Source organism: Engraulis encrasicolus, chromosome 14 (genome assembly GCF_034702125.1).
Source record: "Engraulis encrasicolus isolate BLACKSEA-1 chromosome 14, IST_EnEncr_1.0, whole genome shotgun sequence".
Taxonomy (NCBI): domain Eukaryota; kingdom Metazoa; phylum Chordata; class Actinopteri; order Clupeiformes; family Engraulidae; genus Engraulis; species Engraulis encrasicolus.
In genome coordinates this window covers 13,951,665-13,967,880 of record NC_085870.1, presented here as the reverse complement: position 1 = coordinate 13,967,880, position 16,216 = coordinate 13,951,665, and the positions used below count along the sequence as shown (strand labels likewise).

General features: G+C 43.8%; 1 protein-coding gene across 1 annotated transcript in view; it reads left to right on the top strand.

Moving 5' to 3' along the window:
* Positions 1-16,216, top strand: part of dnah1 (dynein, axonemal, heavy chain 1) — an 86,394-nt gene that overhangs the window by 55,021 nt on the left and 15,157 nt on the right. The window contains exons 54-65 of the mRNA XM_063214981.1: positions 221-331; positions 1,177-1,362; positions 1,904-2,095; positions 2,488-2,655; positions 3,809-4,000; positions 4,660-4,791; positions 5,760-5,882; positions 6,651-6,770; positions 7,023-7,172; positions 7,615-7,775; positions 10,908-11,133; positions 15,979-16,174. Of these exons, the coding sequence (XP_063071051.1) occupies positions 221-331; positions 1,177-1,362; positions 1,904-2,095; positions 2,488-2,655; positions 3,809-4,000; positions 4,660-4,791; positions 5,760-5,882; positions 6,651-6,770; positions 7,023-7,172; positions 7,615-7,775; positions 10,908-11,133; positions 15,979-16,174 (1,957 nt within the window). The remainder of the gene's footprint in view (positions 1-220; positions 332-1,176; positions 1,363-1,903; positions 2,096-2,487; positions 2,656-3,808; positions 4,001-4,659; positions 4,792-5,759; positions 5,883-6,650; positions 6,771-7,022; positions 7,173-7,614; positions 7,776-10,907; positions 11,134-15,978; positions 16,175-16,216) is intronic.

Here is a 16,216-nt window from a genome sequence, read left to right as displayed (position 1 = left end):
TGGGCTGCCTGCTGAGCGGCGCCCGGGGAGCAGTGTGGGGGTTAGGTGCCTTGCTCAAGGGCACTTCAGCTGTGGTCCGGTCGGGCATTGAACTGGGAACCTTTGGGTTGCCAACCCAGTGCTCTAACCACTGAGCCACGACTGCCCCCTGATTAATATGGCGTGTGTGTGTGTGTGTGTGTGTATGCATGCATGTGTTGTGTGTGTTGTGTGTGTGTAGCTGTTGAGCACGGCCCAGGACGTGAGTAAGATGCAGGAGGAGCTGGAGATGATGAGGCCTCTCCTGGAGGAGGCTGCCAAGGACACGGAGGTCACCATGGAGCAGATCAAGGTACAGGCTGATGGGTCGCCTTACTCAGATCAAGGTACAGGGTGATGGGTCGCCTATCTCAGATCAAGGTACAGGGTGATATGATGGCTGGCCTTACTCTGGATGTCTGATAGTAAAGGACCGCGTACGTAGAGGCACTTGATTAATTCCAAGAGGGAAATGAAGGTGTCACATCACACAGTAGTTCTTAACAATTCACCATGCACAACAATGCATCGATCTAACATCACTCAACAACACATACAGTATATACGGCTCAGCTGTGGTTCTAACAGCTGGGCACTGGACTGCTACGCAGGTGACCCGGGCTTGATTAATCCCGGCCCGGGTCATTTCCTGATCCTTTTGGACCCTTTCCCTGTCTCTCTCTCCCATCTCGTTTCCTGTCATCTCTCACTGTCCTGTCTGAAAAATACTAAAATCCCCAAAAATATATTTAAAAAAAAAAACAGCACAGTATTTACATACATTGCACAGGTCCCTATCACATTTACTGTATACAGTGTATCTTTGCACAAATCCACATATCTTCATATGTACATCCTGGTACATACTACATATACATTACATATTGTATATTGTACTTATGACACTTTTGGACACTTTTTTCCACCAAAGGTTTCTTTATGACCTTTTAAGTTAATAACAAAGGTTTAGGATATTGAATGTCCATAGTCTAAAAGTTAAACAGTGTGGAAATATTATCACACATTGGCTATAACAAGGCATAACTATTTGACACTTTAAGTGTTCAGAGAGTAGTATAGTGGTGTGTACAGCTGTGTGTGTCTCAGTCTTTCTGCGTTGACACATGTTATCCGCCTGTGCCGTCATGGCGTCCCCAGAAAGACAGGGCGGTGGCGGAGGAGACGCGCACGGCCGTGCAGGCGGAGGAGGCCAAGGCCACCGAGAAGGCCAAGGTGGCCCACGCCATCGCCGACGACGCCCAGAAGGACCTGGATGAGGCCCTGCCCGCCCTTGATGCCGCCCTCACCAGCCTCAAGTCCCTCAACAAGAACGACGTCATTGAGGTCACACTCTCCACAGCACATTTGCACATCTAGACTCACATTCTCACTTTTTAAGGGTGTTTTTGGGGAGCTTTTTGGGGTTTCTTTTATTATGGTAGGATAGTGAAGGTGTGAGAGGAAAGTAAAGAATCTGGGTCCCCATTTACTGTATAAGGTACAGGTGCTCTGCTACGCAGTGTGCCACAGCAACCTCCATATTTTCACAGTTTATGTGCAGTTCCTACAGCTTGTAAGCAGGATTGTTTCTCATTTGGCAACTGAAGTGACAGATCTCTCCTCTGAGCTTGCTTTGAGTTGTCACAGCCCATGGGGTGCCTTTGCAAACTTGCTATGAGCCACTGAAATGATTTTAGGAACTTTAAGTTTTAAAAACAGCAACAAAAAAGGCATTTACTTCAAAATAGTGGCATTATTTGTGATTTCCATTGTAGGTGTGTGGATGATGGTTGATGGTGGATGAATTGGATGAGTTGCGTTCATTCACACCAGCTCTGTTGTCCCTAGAGTGAAAATCTGGAGTGTATTACTATGTAATGAACAGGTGCGAGCCATGCAGAGGCCTCCGCAGGGAGTGAGGCTGGTCATCGAGGCGGTGTGCATCATGAAGGGCCTCAAGCCCAAGATGGTGGCGGGAGACAAGCCGGGCGTCAAGATCGCAGACTACTGGGAGCCAGGGAAGGGCCTACTGCAGGACCCAGGGAAGTTCCTGGAGGGCCTGTTCAAGTTTGACAAGGTTCGATCGAAGGCCACATTTACATTTACTGTTTACTGCTGTGTCTTCATTTAGGGTAATCATGGAATAGTTTTCTCACACCTGGAAGACTGAGGAGATATATACATTTAAATGTATTTTAATTATGAGTTGTGTACAACACTGTATGTGTTTACTACAATGCCAGGACCATAACAGATGCCAGTGTGAAAAAAGGTGGTGAAAAAACAGTACAATTATGTATTTTCAATTCTATTACAATTTGAAAAATTGAGAAAAAATGTGTGTATATATTTTTTCATACAACCTGTATACAGCGGACACAACAACAAAAGTCTTCATTGCCAGCATGCAAAGTATAGTGAGACTACAATTTAAGTCATTTTGTCATTGGTGTGTCTTTTTTCTGGCAGGATAATATCCCGGACACGGTGATCAAGCTGGTGCAGCCCTACATCGACAACGAGGAGTTCCAGCCAGCCTCCATCGCCAAGGTGTCCAAGGCCTGCACCTCCATCTGCCAGTGGGTGCGCGCCATGTACATCTACCACTTCGTCGCCAAGGCAGTGGAGCCCAAGCGGGTATGGCCTGAGACCAAAGTTTATCTATATGGTAGCCTTGATAAATCTTTGCAGAAAATTTATTCCGCAATACCAAGCTCCTGTTTGTCTCATTTAATGTGTAACGAGGGCATGCTGGTTTTGCAGACTTTATTTTTGGCTGTTATTTGACCTTGCTAGTCCAGCATCCATTTTTTAGACGGATGTGCTTGTTTTTTCTTTGTTACAGCCAAGATAAGTCATACCATGTGCAACCAAAGCAACAAAGTCGGGTCGGGTCTCCTAAACAGGCGTGACTTTCCATTGAACCTCATTCAGTGTCTTAGTCTCCTAAAGGGGCATGGCAGTCATAGAGTTGCACCTTAAAACCTTATAGTATCACATGGATCCCAGAATCTATTTTTGAACAGTCTAAATAATCTCTGCTTTGACCTTAGAATGCTCAACATTAGGCCAAAGATATTTTGCAACACATACGCGTACACTCTTCCTGTGTCCTCTCTGTTTTAGAATGCCTGTTTCCCTGGTGACTAGAATTGTTTGAGGAAGCTCTTCTGAAAGTTTGTTTTGAGTCTAAAATATTCCTGAATATTCAAATATTCTCCAGACAGCCTGCAGGGCCTGCTGCTACCAAGTGTTCAAGCCTGTGTGTACAGTGAGCCATCGGGCGCACTGGTCTAAACCTCTCTACTCTTCTAGTCCTCATGGGCTGTTGGACACAGATGGACTCTAAAGCCAGGCTCAAACTACACGACTAGCGATTGTGTGTGCGATTTTGGCGTCGGGGTGCACCGCACACTAGAAGAGAATCGCAACTGTCAATCTTATCCCTGCTCGCAACCACCGAGACAATGCCCGACGTTCTATTTCCAGTCGCAAATATCAAACAGTGTTTGATTTCTACGACTTGCAATCGGCGACTTTTTGAGCTGCTAAAGTGCTATCTTAGAAGGTCGCACACGACGAGGAAATCTTCCCCGACAATTGCTTGCGATGGTCCTGGGGGGTAATGTTCCAGCGATTGTCGTAAGGGGGGGTTTCAGCCGAGAATCGTGCCGATAATCGTGTAGTTTGAGCCAGGCTTAATTCCCCCACTTCATCTTCTCAGCAGTGACTCCATCAGTCTGTCTCTCTCTTTCTCTCTCTTTCTCCCTCTCTCTCTCTCTCCCCGCAGCAAGCGCTAAACGAGGCGCAGGAGGACCTGGCGGTGACTCAGCGTATCCTGGATGATGCGCGGGACAAGCTGACGATGGTGGAGGAGGGAATCGCCACCCTGCAGGCCAAGTACAGCGACTGCCTGGCCAAGAGAGACGAGCTGGACAGCAAGTGTCAGCTCTGTGAAAAGAGGCTCATCCGCGCAGACAAGGTTTCCATGTTTTTCCATTCTGATTTTTAAAAAATTACAGAACACAAACCAGCTCATGTTATTCATGTTGAGTTTTGCCCTGGTGAAGACTGATTGTCGAAACGTGTAGGCGTTATCCATTAAAATAAAGGATTTGTAACTTTTTTCACTAAGAGCAGTGTGCCTCGGATCATTCAGACTACCACTTTCAACAAAGAACCTTCTGTTTGGACCTTCACGTTTTAGAGATAGTCACAAGTCAAATTACTGAAGTTATCATGAAGAGCACTCTTCTTTTCCTCATTTTCAGCTCATGTTCAGTTTTTTTGGGGTTTTTTAGGTTATTTTAGGTTTCTTTATTAATCTCCACCAGGCAGAAATTTGTCCCGCATTCGCATAACATATCACCCATCACCAAACCCCATTTTTAGCACACCCATTTCTTAGGCCTAGATGAAATGGCTTCTGTTTGGAGATGATGCATCCATGAGGTATAGTCCAAATACACTTCTTTTGAGTGTGACATATGATCTCTGTGTGTGTGTGTGTGTGTGTGTGTGTGTGTGTGTGTGTGTGTGTGTGTGTGTGTGTGTGTGTGTGTGTGTGTGTGTGTGTGTGTGTGTGTGTGTGTGTGTATGTGTGTGTGTGTGTGTGTGTGTGTGTGTATGTGTGTGTGACAGCTGATTGGCGGCCTGGCGGATGAGAAGGTGCGCTGGAAGGAGACAGTGCAGAACCTGGAGTACATGGTGGACAATGTGGCGGGAGACGTGCTGCTGTCAGCTGCATACGTGGCCTACCTAGGCCCATTCACTGTGAGTCTCCTACTGTAGGGGTGTGTGTGTGTGTGTGTGTGTGTGTGTGTGTGTGTGTGTGTGTGTGTGTGTGTGTGTGTGTGTGCGCGTGTGTGTGCATACATGTGTGTGAAAGTGTGTTTGTGAGAGACAGAGAGAGAGAGAGAGAGAGAGAGAGAGAGAAAGAAAGAGTGTGTGTATACCTGTGTGTAAACACTGTTGTGGATGTGTATCAATGTTGGCACAACTGCACCTCTGTCTGTGCGTGTCCTAGCACTGTAACCTACCCCACTGTATAAGAACAATGAAATCACTGGCATCATCCCGCCTCTCTCTCTTCTTGCTGACATAAGAAACCGTACACCTCTGTAGAGTCTTCCCCTGTTGTGTTCTCCCCCTGCTCGTCTTACAGCGTGTGAATGGGAGGGAGCGCTGTGCGATGACACTGTATGCATGTGTGCCAGGGCTGGCCTGGATATCTGGTGTACAGTACAGGGCATTTTCCTGGTGCGCCAACAGTCCTCAGGGGTCGATGCGGTTGTTTTGTTGTTGTTGTTTTTGTTGTTTGTATTTTTTGTTTTATTCTTAGAGGCCGGGCCACCTTTGAAATGGGGCAGCCCATTGGTCCATATTTACAGTAATATAAGGATTCAGCCAATCATATCGTAGGGAAACAAGGGGGGGCTGTGTGAGGGGCTGGTCTAGGCCAAACATGCCCGAGCCATTTTCTCAGTCCCAGTCTGTTCCTGATGAGTCTTACCCTGCTTTCTTCTTCCACCCAGGCAAGTCTTACTGAGAATGGGAGGGAGCGCCATGTGATGCTTCTGTGTGTGTGTGTGTTTGTGTGTGTGTGTGTGTGTGTGTGTGTGTGTGTGTGTGTGTGTGTGTGTGTGTGTGTGTGTGTGTGTGTGTGTGTGTGTGTGTGTGTGTGTGTGTGTGTGTGCATGCATGCGTGTGTGTGTGTGTGTATGTGCTGTTGTGGACTGCAGGGGGAGTACCGGGCCTCCATGAGTGAAGAGTGGCTGGAGGGCTTCAAGGAGCTGGGAGTCCCCCACACCGAGCCAAACCTCATCGCCACGCTGGGAGACAAAGTTAAAATACGCTCCTGGCAGGTCAGCAGCGCACCTCCTTGCACAACACCACAGCAAAACTGTTCAGTTCGGATGGAAAAAAAATATATAAATGCATTGCTGTTGATTTGCCTTGAGTTTCTATGCTTAATTATACATATTATTTTTTAAATTAATTGAATTAAATATATATATTTATTATATTTCATAGATAGTATTATTATTTTCACATGAATTTCTAAAGATTGGGGAGGGTTTTGCATGTGGACTCCTCAAATGAATTGATGCACAACTGCTTGTTGCTGGGCCAGTGGTCTTTGCAGACCAGTTATGTGTACCACCTAGCAAAGTGGATTTTAAAAATCATGTACAATACTACAATACAATACTATGGTACCATGAAGGATCTGTCCTTTTAGGCACAGGACAGAACCCCTGATTCTGAGTAGAATAAACCCTGACGGACATCTATTTGCTTGATGGGTTGAGACATGTTGGATCGTTTATATTGTGTAGTCACTTAACTCCATAACAAAGCTTTTCAATTGCACTGTATCCCTGCCAGCTTTTTACTGAGCTAAGAGGGTCGGGATTATTTTCCTCCTTCTTAAGATATGTATTTTTCATGCTGGGTATTTTGAAAGGAGTGGTATATGAAAATGTACGCCCTCTTCAGTGTACCCAAGGAATCTAAAAGACCCCTTTGCTACTTTCCAACTGCACTTCTGCAGCAAGTGTGTGCCTGTGTGTCTCTGTGTGTTTATTCATGCGTGTGTGCATTCTTCTGTGTGTGTTTGGTCATGCTTGTAGATCACAGGCCTGCCAAAGGATAACCTGTCTGTGGAGAATGGTGTGATTGTTCAGTATTCCCAGCGCTGGTGTCTCTTCATAGACCCCCAAGGACAGGCCAACAAGTGGGTCAAAAACATGGTGAGACTCTTTGTTGTAAAACCCAGAGGTAGCCAACCGATAGATTTGTATTAATCATTGCACATTAGAAAACTATATATTTTTTATAAAACAACATACAAGATTCAGCTCAATGTTCTTCAACATTTTGGCAGAAACTAAGAGGATGACATTTGCTGCAGTGCTTAATTTTTTTTTTCTGCAGTTGAATATTGCTAGCTAATAGCCGTTGACGGAGCCCTAGCCCTGTTTTTGCATTTTTTTTACTGGCAGGAGCGCGACAACGGATTGGACGTGATGAAACTGAGCGACCGGGACTTCCTGCGTAGCCTGGAGAACGCCATCCGCTTTGGGAAGCCCTGCCTACTGGAGAACGTGGGGGAGGAGCTGGACCCTGCCCTGGACCCTGTGCTGCTCAGACAGGTACCACCACCTTTTGTTAGTCAATGTAGTGGGTTTTTAGTAGGAGTAGGGGTGGGTATTGGCAAAGGGCTCATGATTCAATGCTTATCACGACACACATGCCACGATGCGAAAGTAAGATCTGGCCAGTGACTGTGCTGTCATAGGCAGGGCCGCTGACAGCTTTGGCTGGGCCCAGGACAAAGTCATCTGAAAGGAACCCCCACCAAATACATACAATGTAATGAGAACCCAATTCTGGGCCCCCTCTGTTCTTGAGCCCGGGACAACTGTCCCCTTTATCCCCCCCTGTTGGCTTCTCTGGTCATAGGGGCACGAGTTCAATTTATTTGGTGGACCACATTTTATTACTATCTGAACCTAAGAACCTTAATTGATTCCTTCACTTCCTCTGTGGGAATGATCTATTCCTCACCATGCTGGTTTTGTGTGACCTCTACAGACGTTTAAGCAGCAGGGCAATGTGGTGCTGAAGCTGGGAGACACAGTGATCCCCTATCACGACGACTTCAAGATGTACCTGACCACCAAGCTGCCCAACCCCCACTACTCGCCTGAGATCTCCACCAAGGTCACCCTCATCAACTTCACCCTGTCGCCAAGGTACCATCTACTACTGTCCTCTAAAGCCTATGGCACAAAACTGTGGGGAAGTGCGTGAAAACCTTTGCCACATCTGTCTTTTTTCTGTTCAGTTACTCTGTACTCTTTTGAGTCATCATCGAATGTGGAAGAATTTTTACTCTAGAATCTGATATTGACACCTACAGTATATCACGAAAGTGAATACACCCCTCACAGTTTTGCAGATTTTTGAGTATATCTTTTCATAGGAAAGCATTACAGACATTTCACTTCGACACAATGATTAGTGACCTTTTAACAACATATTTAACCGCTTAAATTTCTTGTTCACTCAGAAAAAAACAAAATACAGCCATTAATGTTTGAGCATGTACTCACAAAAGTGAGTACACCCCAGATTAAAATCCGGTAGAGAAGGGGCTGTGTTGGCTCGAATCGTCTCGAATTGAAACGAAATGAAAAGGGATGAAAAGGGAGGTCATCAGTGTGCGTTTCAACCTTTCTTTGCATTGAACTTTTCCATTTTGAGTCTGCATCTGGCTTAAATAGATTGGTGTGAGATTTGAATGCAATCCCATGGAGAATATCATGATCTGCTTCAGTAGTCACAGTGCATGTTGACATGCATGTTTCTTTTAGGTGTATTTCAGATTACCAATGTTGACAGCATTCATGCATCCCCAAACCATGTCATTCCCACTACCATGCTTGGCTAGTGAGAGGATACACCTTTTTTGTAAAACTCACTTGTTTACCACCACACATACTTGACACCATCTAAAGCAAATTTGTTTATCTTGGTCTCAAGAGAGATGAACAGACCAAGGATATGGATCACTGGAACCATGTCGTGTGATCTGAAGAGATTGCATTCAAATCTCACACCAATCTATTTAAGCCAGATGCAGACTCAAAATGTAAAAGTTCAATGCAAAGAAAGGTTGAAACGCACACTGATGACCTCCCTTTTCATCCCTTTTCATTTCGTTTCAATTCGAGACGATTCGAGCCAACACAGCCCCTTCTCTACCAGATTTTAATCTGGGGTGTACTCACTTTTGTGAGTACATGTTCAAACATTAATGGCTGTATTTAGTTTTTTTCTGAGTGAACAAGAAATTTAAGCGGTTAAATATGTTGTTAAAAGGTCACTAATCATTGTGTCAAAGTGAAATTTCTGTAATGCTTTCCTATGAAAAGATATACTCAAAAATCTGCAAAACTGTGAGGGGTGTATCCACTTTAGTGATATACTGTAAGTGGTGGTAAAATTGCATTAGTGGATTTGTATGCCAACTATTTTAAAAGGAGATTATACCTTAGATGAATCCTACTAGAATCCATCATAGCAGGTTGTTCTCACAGCATAAAACATTTTTGATATCCTTTAAATTGGAATATTCTGTAGATGAAGAATGTTTCGCAAGGGAGGCTGAGCGAGAGACAGACGAGAGAGCCGAGAGAATGGGGTGAAGTCATAGATACAGAGAAAATAGAATAATCCACTGGCCTAGCCACAGGTGACCTACAGTAAGTCGGTGGATATTGTTCTGTTTTCTGTGTATATCTGTGGCTTCGCTCCATCCTCTCGTCTCTCTCTCTCACTCTCCCCCTCCTCCCTCTTCCTTGCACTGGTCTGTTCATGGCTCTTGTAAGGTGTTTGACGTTCATTATGTCTTAGAGTTACGTACATCAAATCTTCAAGATTCTTTTGTTTCAGACATATAAAAGTTTTCCTTTTTCCTGACATGCTTTGACGGTGAAACGTCCGTCCTCATCAGAGGGTCACATGGAAGTTGAAGTGTGATGTGCTGTAAACCAGCTGATGTTTTGGAAATGTGACCTTTCTGTCAATACTGGGCTCGTTCGTGACGACGCAGTAAGATTTTTGCTAGGCAGTGGGCATGCGCACTTTGCCAGTTTGATGCATTCTAACCAGAATGCATCAAACTGGCAAAGTGCGCATGCCCACTGCCTAGCAAAAATCTTACTGCTTCGTCACGAACGAGCCTATTGTCAGGTTGGTCACACCTCCTTCTGTTAGAGTTGTGGCCTCAGGATGGTGGTCCAGGTGTGAGACAGCATGTATGCCCTCGTCCCTGCGGGGGAAATATTGCAAGTTCACCGCAGCTTCAACATTTGGGTCAGATTGTTCCACTGACCAATAGTCAGAATTAACGCTCAAGTTAATTTGCAAACGACGGAGGGAATTTTAGTTGCTAAAATACTGCACACCCATCAAATTCAGCAAAGAGTAGAATGTCCTCTTGAAAAATCCTCAGAGGGAAATGTTGGATACGCAACATAATATACATCCACTCTTCCTTCTGGGATTGCAAAGACAGTGTGCCTCGTAAAGCTTGGTATTACTGAAATTCTGCAATATGAAGCGTCAGCACATTTAATAACAAGTGTGATGCTTGTAGGCTACGGCACAACAGTGTGTAGCTGAATAAGCTCGAAAAGAAGTGATTTACATAATTAACAAGACGTGGGTGAATGACCATTGTGCAAACAAATGGTCTAGTTAAGGCGGACTTTGGTGAAACATGTAATGAAGAGACGTTGCAACGAGAATGTCGGGGGGTGGGGGATGGTGAGTGCAACAACAATGCTGGTGTTGGTTTCAACAGCTACCAGGAAATGACTGATAACTTCATGTCCTCTTTTCTTAGTCCATGTGGAGAAGTGTCTGCTAAATACTGTATGTAGGCCGATACAGCAACACAATTGTGCTGCACTATGCCCGTTTGGGCATTGGTGGGCGGTTATCATCCTGCCTCAAATCATATAAACATGTGTAGTAATGTATCTAATGTAATGTAATTAGGGATGCAAACGATGAATCATTAATGCATTAATCGATTAAAAAAACATTAATCGCGAAGTGTGAAGAGGGGTGTGAATAGTGGGAATATTTAAATCACATTTGGATTAAAGAATTGAAATAGAATTAATTTAAATGTGGTATTTTATCTACATTTTTAATAATTTTTTCTAGATTTAGTAGTTTTTTTCCGAGAAACATTGAGATTTCAGGGGAAAACACCTCTTATCAATTAATCGTAAGTCGATTGATAAGACTATCAACTAATGATTAATGAATTAATCGATAATTTGCATCCCTATATGTAATGTTACTGTGTGTAGTGGCCTAGAGGACCAGCTGCTGGGCCGGGTGGTGGCGGAGGAGCGGCCCGACCTGGAGGAGGCCAAGAACCAGCTGATCATCAGCAACGCGCGCATGAAGCAGGAGCTGAACGAGATCGAGGACCAGATCCTGTTCCGCCTCAGCTCGTCTGAGGGCAACCCCGTGGACGACGAGGAGCTCATCCGCGTCCTGGGCGCCTCCAAGATCAAAGCGGCCGAGATCAAGGTCAGGGGGGCACCTGGGGGTGGAGAAATGGAAAAGAGATCCCTTTTGTGCTCGGTTTTACTAGTTATTCACATGTTTTGCATTCTCATCTTCCCTGAACAGTTAGGCAACCCATTGCTGCAGATGAGATTTGGAGTTTTCTGACCAATTTCAACATGCAGCAATTCTATTACTCATGCTACCCTTAACTTGATAATGCCCAATACAGTGGTGCTCATATGTTTACATACCCCAGCAGAATATATGATTTCTCTGCGATTTCTCACAAAATATGACAGATTACACAAAAACCTTTTTTTTCACTCATTGCTAGTGACTGGCTTAAGATATTTATTAGCAATATTCTGTGTTTACTCTTTCAAAAGCATGATCACAACCCAAACTACCCAAATGACCCTGTTCAAAAGTTTACATACCCTAATGTCTGATGCTGAATATGGCCCTGTTTAACATCAAGGACCGCTCTAAATTGTTTGTGGTAGTTGTGGATAAGGCTCTTAATTTTCTCAGATGACAAAACAGCACATTCTTCCTGGCAGAATGGTTGTTTCCTATAATATCTTTGGGTGTCTTGCTGGAACCTCACATTTGAGGTTTCCCCTGAGTGGCTCAATGATGTTGAGATCAGGAGAGTGAGATGGTCGCACAAAAACCTTCATTTTATTCTTTCTGAAGCTAATGACGGGTTGATTTGGCTTTCTGTGTCGAAATATTGTCATGTTGGCTCTGTTGGAATTTCAATTCAGAAATGCAATATGAGGGGTTTGGTTGGAATCAAGCCAATGGGAAAGGGAATCATTGCATTGCAATGATCATTGCAAGGGAAGTTGTTCAGGAGGCATAGGACAACCTAAAATAGCTTCAGGTGAAATTTAGGACAACATGAAAAAATGTTTTAAACTGTACAAGAAAGAGGCGCTTGAGGAAAGATGGGCTGTTGGGGGTTGCCAGGAGAAAGCCATTACTACAAAAATGCAAACATGTTATTTTGCATATGATACACCAAATAGCATAGTGAGAAGCATCAGAATGCATGTGACAAAGTCATTTGGAAAAATGAGATCAATATGGAACTTTTTTCAGCCACTATTAACAGTACCATTTGGAGAACAGTCAACGGAGCCTATGATGAAAGTTACACCATCCCTTCTGTGAAACATGGTTATGGACCACTGATGTCATGGGGACATTTGAGTTACAAATGTTCTACACTTTAGGTCCATTCTCACAGAATGATGAATACATTACCCTGTGAAAAATACTGGAGGAAACTTGACACTCATCAGCCTTGAATCTGCACATGGTCCATTGTTTGGACATGCCAACATGACAATATTTCAACACAGAAAGCCAAATCAACCCGTCATTAGCTTCAGAAAGAATAAAATGAAGTTTTTGAGCGACCGTCTCACTCTCCTGATCTCAACATCATTGAGCCATTCAGGGGAAACCTCAAATGTGAGGTTCCAGCAAGACACCCAAAATATTATAGGACACAACCATTCTGCCAGGAAAAATGTGCTGTTTTGTCATCAGAGAACATTAAGAGCCTTATCGACAACTACCACAAACAATTTAGAGCGGTCCCTGATGTTTAACAGGGCCATATTCAGCATCAGACACTAGGGTATGTAAACTTTTGAACAGGGTCATTTGGGTAGTTTGGGTTGTGATCATGCTTTTGAAAGAGTAAACACAGAATACTGCTAATAAATATCTTAAGCCAGTCACTAGCAATGAGTGAAAAAAAAGGTTTTGTGTAATCCTTCATATTTTGAGAGAAATCGCCAAGAAAGCGTATATTCTGCTGGGGTATGTAAACATATGAGCACCACTGTATGTTTTGTTCAGCCCTTTCCGAGATCCTGGCCATTCTAATGAACAGAAGTTCTACAGAGGTTATTGTGGTGTTGTTATGTCTGCTGATGTTACATAACCTTTAGACAAGGGAAATTCTCCTTTAAAAATTCTCCATTGAGGAGGAGCAATGTAGATACACCAGTTGTGGTGAACACATTTTTAAACCGTCTTTTCGGTTTTTGATGAAATGCATTTTCCAGGGTTCGTACGGTCATGAAAAACCTGGAAAAGTTATGGAATTTGAAAATTCAAATTTCCAGGCCTGGAAAAGTTATGGAAAACGTATTTTTGGTCAAAAGTTTTGGAAAAGTCATGGAAATCCATCCAGTGTTTCATCAATTATCTTTATGAAGTTGATGCCACGGCGTAATAAAATCTAAATGTCCGAGTTCTCGTGGAAATGTTGTCTAGTGCAGGCTGCGTCTGCCTAACCATGTGTTGCCAAATTGAGTGGGTTTCAAATAACGCATGTTGTAATGGCTCCAGGCGGGTTTCAAGCGTTTTTGGCGCTAGAAATCAGTCACACCTGGCAACCCGCCTCGTAACGCGCGAGCTAGATGTAGTGTGTGCATGGTGGTGAGAGAGGTGATCATAGCTCTAATCCTAGAAAATAAATGTGGTTCTGTACGATATTACAACATGTCGCGAAGTGTTACTTCAACAATGCGCGGCTTAACTTTATGAAAAGATGATCAACAATGGCTGGAGAGGACGAAAGTTGTGATGTGTCCGTCCGATATGGGCGAAGCAGCGGCACTTGTTAGCCACCTGAAGGGCAAGATACAGCAGGCGGTTACCTCCTCAGCTACTAACAGGTTAGCAGTTATACGCGTTTTAAAATATTTAGCGGTTCCACTGAAACGTAGCTAATGCCAAAAGGAATACAATCCTAAGACCTGTTTGGTCTTGGTTTAATTTGCCAGATAGGGCACCAAGCGAACCATGCTTTCGGTAAGCCCCGAGATTTTTATATTGATAAGCAACGCACCTGCTGCCTGCGAGTGAACTTGTCCAGTGTGCTGAAAGATTACATGAAATCCGTACAGTAGTCTATGTGCAGCTGACCGCGAGCCAAACGATTACCAATGTCTGCATGACGCGCCTGTTTTGAAATACGGTATAAACGTCAGCGTGACTAGAGTTTGAAAAAGTCATCTGTGGCTTTGTTTTCAAATCGGTCAGATCGTTGTAACACAAAATGAAACTCACCCTAGCATCTGCACCTGCAGTCTCGCTCCTTTTTTTTGCTCCAGCAACGACCACAACAAATGACAACATTATCATTCTTACAGGAGTTTTGGACTGTTGTGCTTAGGCAGGTGTAGTAGGCAGGCCTATGATTTCTTACTTGGGCAGGATGAGCATTTATCCATCTCCATAGAGAGCATGTTGATTCAAATGTGTCTTCATGATGATTTCACGACCTAATTTGCTATAGGCTGGCCTAGGCCTATTCATTTTCATTTCTGACTGTACATTAGACAAGCTCCAGCAACGACCACAACAAATGACAACATTATCATTCTTACAGGAGTTTTGGACTGTTGTGCTTAGGCAGGTGTAGTAGGCAGGCCTATGATTTCTTACTTGGGCAGGATGAGCATTTATCCATCTCCATAGAGAGCATGTTGATTCAAATGTGTCTTCATGATGATTTCACGACCTAATTTGCTATAGGCTGGCCTAGGCCTATTCATTTTCATTTCTGACTGTACATTAGACAAGCGAATTATATAACATTGGTGAATAATAGCAGAATTAATGTAATACAACATGAAGTATAATGGTTGCTTATAGCTTGTAGTAAAAGATAACCTATAGTATGAATATGTTTATTGTTTACATATTTGTAATATAGGCTATGTAATATATAATATAATATGCCATAATCTATAGTATAAATATATACACTAATTACATATTTATAATATAGGCTACGTAATATAGCCTGTAATATAGCCTAATACGCCCCCACCCCCACCCACGATTGGTCATTGGTTTTTCGGTCCTGGAAATTCAGAAAAAGGTTTTGGAAAAGTCATGGAAAAGTCATGGAAAAAAATTGGTGAAAAAGTGTATGAACCCTGATTGTTGAACCGTCGTTGTGTGAAAGATTTGATGAAATGCGGCAGCCTGGTGTCTTGCCAGATCTGAAATCCCATTTGTGTGGATCAATCCACTTTGCATCTGAAGCATCAATGAACAGCAGCCTGTGAGTGGGGAGAGAAGGGAGCCATAAATCCATTTACGCTTTCGAGCGGTCGAAATTGACAAGCCCATATTGTTAAGATTGATGTTCAATCGCATCACTGGGGATTACATTGTGTTGTAGTGTTATTGATGGGTCAGACTGACTCTCTGACTTGACAAGGTGTACAGTACTGTAGCTCTGAGTGGTAGCCTGGCAAGACGGACTACTTTAGAACATGTATAGTACCGTCTGGCCCTGAACCGGCAAAGCTGTGGAACCAACTGTCGACATTCAAACTAAAGGCATGTACGGTTTTACCAAAAAACAGCAACAGTTGATCAGTAAAAAAGACAAGAAAGGTTTTAAACTGTTAAACTGCATGTCATGACCAGCACATCACAGCTCTCCATAACGGCTCACTACTCAGATTCAAAAAGAAAATCTTCTTACATACAGGGTTATGATTGAAGGGCGGGTTTTGCGTCCCTGTAGATGACCAAGTACTGGTGCAGTACTAGGCCAAAGATATTTGCTGTTGGTAGGCAGGTTTGTGTAGTTCACTTGTCTATTGGAGTGACACACTACGTATGGAAATGTAGAGTGGCTCTGAGCTGTTGTTGTCTAAGTTGTTTTGGATACAATCGTTAGCTCACTGTCATGTAATGTGAAAAGATTTATCTGAATCTGAGCTGAGCTCTCTGCAGGCTGAAGCAGTGGATACAGTTGTCAGTGTCGCTCAGTGTAATGTCATGCGAAAATATGTATGTGGCTCTGAGCTGTTGTTCTCTCTGCAGGCTAAAGTAATGGTGGCTGAAGAGACGGAGAATGACATCGACGCCACCCGTCTGGAGTACGTGCCGGTGGCCGTGCGCACCCAGATCCTCTTCTTCTGCGTGTCGGACCTGTCCAACGTGGACCCCATGTACCAGTACTCCTTGGAGTGGTTCCTGGGCATCTTCATGGCTGGCATTGGCAACTCAGAGAGGGCTGGTGAGACATCATTCACGTACTGCACATGGCCAATGTGTTATT